This window comes from Lucilia sericata, unplaced genomic scaffold (genome assembly GCF_015586225.1).
Source record: "Lucilia sericata isolate MDLA Ls3-8-SP2 unplaced genomic scaffold, ASM1558622v1 Contig006842F_arrow, whole genome shotgun sequence".
Lineage (NCBI taxonomy): Eukaryota > Metazoa > Arthropoda > Insecta > Diptera > Calliphoridae > Lucilia > Lucilia sericata.
In genome coordinates this window covers 5,493-14,785 of record NW_023997832.1, presented here as the reverse complement: position 1 = coordinate 14,785, position 9,293 = coordinate 5,493, and the positions used below count along the sequence as shown (strand labels likewise).

The 9,293-nt window shown below is 32.9% G+C and overlaps 1 protein-coding gene across 2 annotated transcripts; it reads left to right on the top strand.

Annotated features, from left to right (window-relative positions):
- The first annotated feature begins 3,651 nt into the window (after nucleotides 1–3,651).
- Nucleotides 3,652–8,740, top strand: LOC119615677 (G-protein coupled receptor Mth2-like). Of its 2 annotated transcripts, none has more exons than XR_005232466.1 (6): nucleotides 3,652–3,820; nucleotides 3,891–4,124; nucleotides 4,189–4,346; nucleotides 8,209–8,341; nucleotides 8,403–8,459; nucleotides 8,530–8,740. XR_005232466.1 is itself a non-coding variant. In XM_037971685.1 (6 exons), exons 1-4 carry the CDS (start codon nucleotides 3,727–3,729, stop codon nucleotides 8,329–8,331), a joined length of 609 nt encoding a protein of 202 aa, XP_037827613.1. In that variant the 5' UTR covers nucleotides 3,652–3,726; the 3' UTR covers nucleotides 8,332–8,341; nucleotides 8,423–8,459; nucleotides 8,530–8,740. The 2 variants fall into 2 exon arrangements, 1 of the variants encoding a protein (XP_037827613.1); XM_037971685.1 differs by having other exon boundaries at nucleotides 8,423–8,459.
- Nucleotides 8,741–9,293: the final 553 nt, after the last annotated feature.

Here is a 9,293-nt window from a genome sequence, read left to right as displayed (position 1 = left end):
TAGTTTAGTCTAGTCTATAGTCTAGTCTAGTCTATAGTATAGTCTAGTCTAGTCTAGTCTAGTCTAGTCTAGTCTAGTCTAGTCTAGTCTAGTCTAGTCTAGTCTAGTCTAGTCTAGTCTAGTCTAGTCTAGTCTAGTCTAGTTAGTCTAGTCTAGTCTAGTCTAGTCTAGTCTAGTCTAGTCTAGTCTAGTCTAGTCTAGTCTAGTCTAGTCTAGTCTATAGTCTAGTCTAGTCTAGTCTAGTCTAGTTAGTCTAGTCTAGTCTAGTCTAGTCTAGTCTAGTCTAGTCTAGTCTAGTCTAGTCTAGTCTAGTCTAGTCTAGTCTAGTCTAGTCTAGTCTAGTCTAGTCTAGTCTAGTCTAGTCTAGTCTAGTCTAGTCTAGTCTAGTCTAGTCTATAGTCTAGTCTATAGTCTAGTCTAGTCTAGTCTAGTCTAGTCTAGTCTAGTCTAGTCTAGTCTAGTCTAGTCTAGTCTAGTCTAGTCTAGGCTAGTCTAGTCTAGTCTAGTCTAGTCTAGTCTAGTCTAGTCTAGTCTAGTCTATAGTCTAGTCTAGTCTAGTCTAGTCTATAGTCTAGTCTAGTCTAGTCTAGTCTAGTCTAGTCTAGTCTAGTCTAGTCTAGTCTAGTCTAGTCTAGTCTAGTCTAGTCTAGTCTAGTCTTAGTCTAGTCTAGTCTAGTCTAGTCTAGTCTAGTCTAGTCTAGTCTAGTCTAGTCTAGTCTAGTCTAGTCTAGTCTAGTCTAGTCTAGTCTAGTCTAGTCTAGTCTAGTCTAGTCTAGTCTAGTCTAGTCTAGTCTAGTAGTCTAGTCTAGTCTAGTCTAGTCTAGTCTAGTCTAGTCTAGTCTAGTCGTCTAGTCTAGTCTAGTCTAGTCTAGTCTAGTCTGTCTAGTCTAGTCTAGTCTAGTCTAGTCTAGTCTAGTCTAGTCTAGTCTAGTCTAGTCTAGTCTAGTCTAGTCTAGTCTAGTCTAGTCTAGTCTAGTCTAGTCTAGTCTAGTCTAGTCTAGTCTAGTCTAGTCTAGTCTAGTCTAGTCTAGTCTAGTCTAGTCTATAGTCTAGTCTAGTCTAGTCTAGTCTATAGTCTAGTCTAGTCTAGTCTAGTCTAGTCTAGTCTAGTCTAGTCTAGTCTAGTCTAGTCTAGTCTAGTCTAGTCTAGTCTAGTCTAGTCTAGTCTAGTCTAGTCTAGTCTATAGTCTAGTCTAGTCTAGTCTAGTCTAGTCTAGTCTATAGTCTAGACTAGTCTATAGTCTAGACTAGTCTATAGTCTAGACTAGTCTATAGTCTAGTCTATAGTCTAGTCTATAGTCTAGTCTATAGTCTAGTCTATAGTCTAGTCTATAGTCTAGTCTATAGTCTAGTCTATAGTCTAGTCTATAGTCTAGTCTATAGTCTAGTCTATAGTCTAGTCTATAGTCTAGTCTATAGTCTAGTCTATAGTCTAGTCTATAGTCTAGTCTATAGTCTAGTCTATAGTCTAGTCTATAGTCTAGTCTATAGTCTAGTCTATAGTCTAGTCTATAGTCTAGTCTATAGTCTAGTCTATAGTCTAGTCAATAGTCTAGTCTATAGTCTTGTCAATAGTCTAGTATAGTCTAGTCTATAGTCTAGTCTAGTCTATAGTCTAGTCTATAGTCTAGTCTATAGTCTAGTCTATAGTCTAGTCTATAGTCTAGTCTATAGTCTAGTCTATAGTCTAGTCTATAGTCTAGTCTATAGTCTAGTCTATAGTCTAGTCTATAGTCTAGTCTATAGTCTAGTCTATAGTCTAGTCTATAGTCTAGTCTATAGTCTAGTCTATAGTCTAGTCTATAGTCTAGTCTATAGTCTAGTCTATAGTCTAGTCTATAGTCTAGTCTATAGTCTAGTCTATAGTCTAGTCTATAGTCTAGTCTATAGTCTAGTCTATAGTCTAGTCTATAGTCTAGTCTATAGTCTAGTATAGTCTAGTCTATAGTCTAGTCTATAGTCTAGTTTTAGTCTAGTCATAGTATAGTCTATAGTCTAGTCTATAGTCTAGTCTATAGTCTAGTCTATAGTCTAGTCTATAGTCTAGTCTATAGTCTAGTCTATAGTCTAGTCTCTAGTCTAGTCTATAGTCTAGTCTATAGTCTATTCTATATTCTAGTCTATAGTCTAGTCTATAGTCTATTTTATAGTCTAGTCTATAGTCTAGTCTATAGTCTAGTCTGTAGTCTAGTCTATAGTCTAGTCTATAGTCTAGTCTATAGTCTAGTCTATAGTCTAGTCTATAGTCTAGTCTATAGTCTAGTCTCTAGTATAGTCTATAGTCTAGTCTATAGTCTAGTCTATAGTCTAGTCTATGTCTAGTCTATAGTCTAGTCTATAGTCTAGTCTATAGTCTAGTCTATAGTCTAGTCTATAGTATAGTCTATAGTCTAGTCTATAGTCTAGTCTATAGTCTAGTCTATAGTCTAGTCTATAGTCTAGTCTATAGTCTAGTCTATAGTCTAGTCTATAGTCTAGTCTATAGTCTAGTCTATAGTCTAGTCTATAGTCTAGTCTATAGTCTATTCTATAGTCTAGTCTATAGTCTAGTCTATAGTCTAGTCTGTAGTCTAGTATATAGTCTAGTCTGTAGCCTATTCTATAGTCTAGTCTATAGTCTAGTCTATAGTCTAGTCTATAGTCTAGTCTATAGTCTAGTCTATAGTCTAGTCTATAGTCTAGTCTATAGTCTAGTCTATAGTCTAGTCATAGTCTAGTCTATAGTCTAGTCTATAGTCTAGTCTATAGTCTAGTCTATAGTCTAGTCTATAGTCTAGTCTATAGTCTAGTCTATAGTCTAGTCTATAGTCTAGTCTATAGTCTAGTCTATAGTCTAGTCTATAGTCTAGTCTATAGTCTAGTCTATAGTCTAGTCTATAGTCTAGTCTATAGTCTAGTCTATAGTCTAGTCTATAGTCTAGTCTATAGTCTAGTCTATAGTCTAGTCTATAGTCTAGTCTATAGTCTAGTCTATAGTCTAGTCTATAGTCTAGTCTATAGTCTAGTCTATAGTCTAGTCTATAGTCTAGTCTATAGTCTAGTCTATAGTCTAGTCTATAGTCTAGTCTATAGTCTAGTCTATAGTCTAGTCTATAGTCTAGTCTATAGTCTAGTCTATAGTCTAGTCTATAGTCTAGTCTATAGTCTAGTATATAGTCTAGTCTATAGTCTAGTCTATAGTCTAGTCTATAGTCTAGTCTATAGTCTAGTCTATAGTCTAGTCTATAGTCTAGTCTATAGTCTAGTCTATAGTCTAGTCTATAGTCTAGTCTATAGTCTAGTCTATAGTCTAGTCTATAGTCTAGTCTATAGTCTAGTCTACAGTCTAGTCTATAGTCTAGTCTATAGTCTAGTTTATAGTCTAGTCTTGTTTGTTATTTCCATAATGCAAATATTTTAACTTTTAGAATGGCACTCTATTAGTACGCTACACAAATGAGTATCGAAGTCAAGAGGAATATTGTTTTAATTTTACGAAATTGAAGATATTGGGGGTGTCCTTTTACCCTATGTCTGCCCAAAGTCAACGACCGTAAACTACTGGATATTGTTAAAATATGGGTATGTTTCCGTTATAGTTAATTTTATACCATTTGCTATTTTTGTATTGCAATTAAAATTTTATATATTTTAAGCAATGGCATGCTCAGTTCCATTCTTTCTTATCACCATAATTTTTTATTGTTCCCTGCCGGAATTGAGAAATTGTCATGGAAATGTTTTATTATGTATCTGCTATATCTGACTATTACGTACTCTTTAATTTGTTACAATACTTTGTCTTACGTACAAATTGGTTTCTATGAATGTATAACCATTGGTGAGTTATGAAGATTACTTTATCTGTTTGGAGTAGAGCCTTCTAATTATTTTCATTCTTTTTCTTTTAGGTTATGTCATTTACTTTGGTACAATTGCCTTTTTAACCTGGATAAGTATCATCAGTTACGATACCTATGTCAGTCTTACGGACTTAGATTGTACAACATTATTTCGTAGATATTTCAAATGGGGCTTTGTTATACCTGGTGCAATTACATTTATAATAATTGTAATACAATCGTTGAAAATTATTGATGAAAAATATAAGCCGGGCATAGATAATGATAGTTGTGGAGTTAGAGGTTAGTTGTTAAGATTTTTTAATTGATATATAAATAAATTAAAATTTTATGTTTTGATTTACAGTTAACCGCTGGTCGGCATTTTTTTATTACTATATACCTCATATTATTGTATTAGTTTATTGTACTATTATGTATTTAAAACTGATTAGATTTTTGGTGCTGAATGAAAGAAACGCAACTGTATTTGCTGGCAGATTGAAAACAACCTTATATGAAAAGGTAAGACTAATGTTTGATACCAATAATTTTCACAGATGGTGGTCCTAGACCTACATATCCTCTAAGATATTAATCACTCCCACTAGAACAGAATGTAGTCTGAAATTTATAGAAGTCTAGTCTATAGTCAAGTCTATGGTCTAGTTTATGTTCTGGACTATATTCTAGTCTATAGCCTAGTCTATAGTGTAGTCTATAGTCTAGTCTATAGTCTAGTCTATAGTATAGTCTATAGTATAGACTATAGTCTAGTCTATAGTCTAGTCTATAGTCTAGTCTATAGTCTAGTCTATAGTCTAGTCTATAGTCTAGTCTAGTCTATAGTCGAGTCTCTAGTCTAGTCAATAGTCTAGTCTATAGTCTAGTCTATAGTCTAGTCTATAGTCTAGTCTCTAGTCTAGTCAATAGTCTAGTCTATAGTCTAGTCTATAGTCTTGTCTATAGTCTAGTCTATAGTCTAGTCTATAGTCTAGTCTATAGTCTAGTCTATATCCTAGTCTATAGTCTAGTCTAGTCTATAGTCGAGTCTATAGTCTAGTCAATAGTCTAGTCTATAGTCTAGGCCAGTCTATAGTCTATTCTATAGTCTAGTCTTTAGTCTAGTCAATAGTCTAGTCTATAGTCTAGTCTATAGTCTAGTATATAGTCTAGTCTATAGTCTGGTATAAAGTCTAGTCTATAGTCTAGTCTATAGTCTAGTCTATAGTCTAGTCTATAGTCTAGTCTATAGTCTAGTCTATAGTCTAGTCTATAGTCTAGTCTATAGTCTAGTCTATAGTCTAGTTTATAGTCTAGTCTATAGTCTAGCCTAGTCTATAGTCTGGTCTATAGTTTAGTCTATAGTCTAATTTATCTATAGTAAAGTCTATATTCAATTCTGTAGTCTAGTCTTTAGTCTAGTCTATAGTCTAGTATATAGTCTAGTCTAGTCTATAGTCTAGTCTATAGACTCGTCTATAGGCTAGTCTATAGTCTAGGTCTATAGTCTAGTCTATAGTCTAGTCTATAGTCTAGTCTATAGTCTAGTCTATAGTATAGTCTATAGTCTAGTCTATAGTCCTAGTCTATAGTCTAGTCTATAGTATTGTCTATAGCATAGTCTATAGTCTAGTCTATAGTCAAGTCTATAGTCTAACCTATAGTCTAGTCTATAGTCTAGTCTATAGTCTAGTCTATAGTCTAGTCTATAGTTAGTCTAGTCTATAGTCTAGTCTATAGTTCTAGTCTATAGTCTAGTCTATAGTCTAGTCTATAGTCTAGTCTATAGTCTAGTCTATAGTCTAGTCTATAGTCTAGTCTATAGTCTAGTCTATAGTCTAGTCTAGTCTAGTCTAGTCTATAGTCTAATCTAGTCTAGTCTATAGTCTAGTCTATAGTCTAGTCTATAGTCTAGTCTATAGTCTAGTCTATAGTCTAGTCTATAGTCTAGTCTATAGTCTAGTCTATAGTCTAGTCTATAGTCTAGTCTATAGTCTAGTCTATAGTCCTAGTCTAGTATAGTATAGTCTATAACATAGTCTATAGTCTAGCCTATAGTATAGTCTACAGTCCTAGTCTATAGTCTAGTCTAGTCTAGTCTATAGTCTAGTCTATAGTCCAGTCTATAGTCTAGTCTATAGTCCAGTCTATAGTCTAGTCTATAGTCTAGTCTATTGTCTAGTCTATAGTCTATAGTCCTAGTCTATAGTCTAGTCTATAGTCTAGTCTATAGTCTAGTCTATAGTCTAGTCTATAGTCTAGTCTATAGTCTAGTCTATAGTCTAGTCTATAGTCTAGTCCTATAGTCTAGTCTATAGTCTAGTCCTATAGTCTAGTCTATAGTCTAGTCTATAGTCTAGTCTATAGTCTAGTCTATAGTCTAGTCTAGACTAGTCTATAGTCTAGTCCATAGTATAGTCTATAGTCAAGTCTATAGTCTAGTCTATAGTCTAGTCTATAGTCTAGTCTATAGTCTAGTCTATAGTCTAGTCTATAGTCTAGTCTATAGTCTAGTCTATAGTCTAGTCTATAGTATAGTCTATAGCATAGTCTATAGTCTAGCCTATAGTATAGTCCACAGTCTATTCTATAGTCGAGTCTATAGTCTACTCTTTAGTCTTTATTTTAGTCTAATTTTCGGTCTAGTTTTCCTTTTCACAATCAAAATCTTTAGACTATAGGACTAGACTATAGTCTATAGTCTAGTCTATAGTTTTAGTCTATAGTCTAGTCTATAGTCTAGTCTATGGTCTAGTCTATAGTCTAGTCTATAGTCTAGTCTATAGTATAGTCTATAGCATAGTCTATAGTCTAGCCCATAGTATAGTCTATAGTCAAGTCTATAGTCTAGGTCTATAGTCTAGTCTATAGTCTAGTCTATAGTCTAGTCTATAGTCTAGTCTATAGTCTAGTCTATAGTCTAGTCTATAGTCTAGTCTATAGCATAGTCTATAGTCTAGCCTATAGTATAGTCTACAGTATAGTCTTTAGTCTAGTCTATAGTCTAGCTCTATAGTCTAGTCTATAGTCTAGGCTATAGTCTAGTCATAGTCTAGTCTATAGTCTAGTCTATAGTCTAGTCTATAGTCTAGTCTATAGTCTAGTCTATAGTCTAGTCTATAGTCTAGTCTATAGTCTAGTCTATAGTCTAGTCTATAGTCTAGTCTATAGTCTAGTCTATAGTCTAGTCTATAGTCTAGTCTATAGTCTAGTCTATAGTCTAGTCTATAGTCTAGTCTATAGTTCTAGTCTATAGTCTAGTCTATAGTCTAGTCTATAGTCTAGTCTATAGTCTAGTCTATAGTCTAGTCTATAGTCTAGTCTATAGTCTAGTCTATAGTCTAGTCTATAGTCTAGTCTATAGTCTAGTCTATAGTCTAGTCTATAGTCTAGTCTATAGTCTAGTCTATAGTCTAGTCTATAGTCTAGTCTATAGTCTAGTCTATAGTCTAGTCTATAGTCTAGTCTATAGTCTAGTCTATAGTCTAGTCTATAGTCTAGTCTATAGTCTAGTCTATAGTCTAGTCTAGTCTAGTCTATAGTCTAGTCTATAGTCTAGTCTATAGTCTAGTCTATAGTCTAGTCTATAGTCTAGTCTATAGTCTAGTCTATAGTCTAGGCTATAGTCTAGTCTATAGTCTAGTCTATAGTCTAGTCTATAGTCTAGTCTATAGTCTAGTCTATAGTCTAGCCTATAGTCTAGTCTATAGTCTAGTCTATAGTCTAGTCTATATTCTAGTCTATAGTCTAGTCTATAGTCTATATTCTAGTCTATAGTATATATTCTAGTCTATAGTCTAGTCTTTAGTCTAGTCTATAGTCTAGTCTATAGTCTAGTCTATAGTCTAGTCTATAGTCTAGTCTATAGTCTAGTCTATAGTCTAGTCTATAGTCTAGTCTATAGTCTAGTCTATAGTCTAGTCTATAGTCTAGTCTATAGTCTAGTCTATAGTCTAGTCTATAGTAGTTCTAGTCTAGTTATGTCTAGTCTATAGTCTAGTCTATAGTCTAGTCTATAGTCTAGTCTATAGTCTAGTCTATAGTTCTAGTCTATAGTCTAGTCTATAGTCTAGTCTATAGTCTAGTCTATAGTCTAGTCTATAGTCTAGTCTATAGTCTAGTCTATAGTCTAGTCTATAGTCTAGTCTATAGTCTAGTCTATAGTCTAGTCTATCGTCTAGTCTATAGTCTAGTCGATAGTCTAGTCTATAGTCTAGTCTATAGTCTAGTCTATAGTCTAGTCTATAGTCTAGTCTATAGTCTAGGTCTATAGTCTAATCTAGTCTAGTCTATAGTCTACTTTAAGTCTTTATTTAGTATAATTTTCAGTCTAGTTTTCCTTTTCACAATCAAAATCTGTTTCATTTATTTGTGTGATTTTTAGATTTTCCCTCTATTTTCGTTTGTTCATATTTATGGGTGTTGTTTGGTTTTTGGAAATACTATCATATCTTGTGGAAATGTTAATAGGTCCAAATATATTTATTATTATACCGGACTTGTTTAATGCCCTGCATGTAAGTTATCAAACTAAATTGTTAAGTATCTTACAATATCAGCTTTTAATTTATTTTTCAGGGATTATTTATATTTTTTAGCATTTTCAATTCGCGTATTTATAGATTTTTAAGAAAAGGTTTGTTTTAACAAGATTTTAAAATAATTTATTCAAAAATTTCAGTTCGTATTTCCTATTTCTTTTATTAGATGTTTACCTAAACGTTACTCTAGGCAAACTGAACTGACAAGAAGAACTTTTGATTCAAGCTCATCAACTTGACAACAGTATTATTTTATTTTAAATTAGCATAAGTTTTTTATTTTTAATTAATTACCCTTAACAGTTAATAATAGGAAAAACAAGTAAAATTTAGTATTTGTAGGTTTGTGCTAAGTCGCAAAAAACGATCCTTCTGAAGCCGTCAATTTGAATACTAAGAACAAATATTATGTTAAAAATTTTTCCTGGTATGAAACCAATTAGAAAACACACCTTTTCTGTTATATTGTGATGAGTACATAATTTAGCATTTACTTTACTTAACGGATACATAAATTTTAATTAATCTCAAAACAATTTGTATCTATAAATGTGTCTCCTTATAAGCTGCCATTCATCATCCATCCATTCAATTACTTTTGCATACAAAACATCATGTTCATTCAATTACGGCTATTTTAAGCTGCTTTGGTCAAAGATAAACCATAAAATTATGAAAGGCAGACAGACAAACATTTTGATGGACAGACGGCAGATACTTTGCTGCCACATACATATATACATATTTAAAGAGAGAGATTATGATAATAAACAATTTGTGTATTTTATCTCTAACAATTAATTGAAATCTGTTTTTTGACAATTTGTGCTTTTGTATAAAAGTATCTGAAGGTTAGTTCGTATTTTGGGACTTAAATGACACGAAGATATGTATGTTCAGGTTAGGTGCTGAGGGTCTTTAAGTGGAC

What these genes read in the sequence shown, in the direction of transcription:
- LOC119615677 (XM_037971685.1), top strand. Translation starts at nt 3,727, where the DNA reads ATGTATCTGCTATATCTGACTATTACGTACTCTTTAATTTGTTACAAT. An exon ending in CTATGAATGTATAACCATTG is followed by an intron (nt 3,821 to 3,890) that starts GTGAGTTATGAA and finishes TTTTTCTTTTAG; the next exon opens with GTTATGTCATTTACTTTGGT. An exon ending in AAACAACCTTATATGAAAAG is followed by an intron (nt 4,347 to 8,208) that starts GTAAGACTAATG and finishes TGTGATTTTTAG; the next exon opens with ATTTTCCCTCTATTTTCGTT.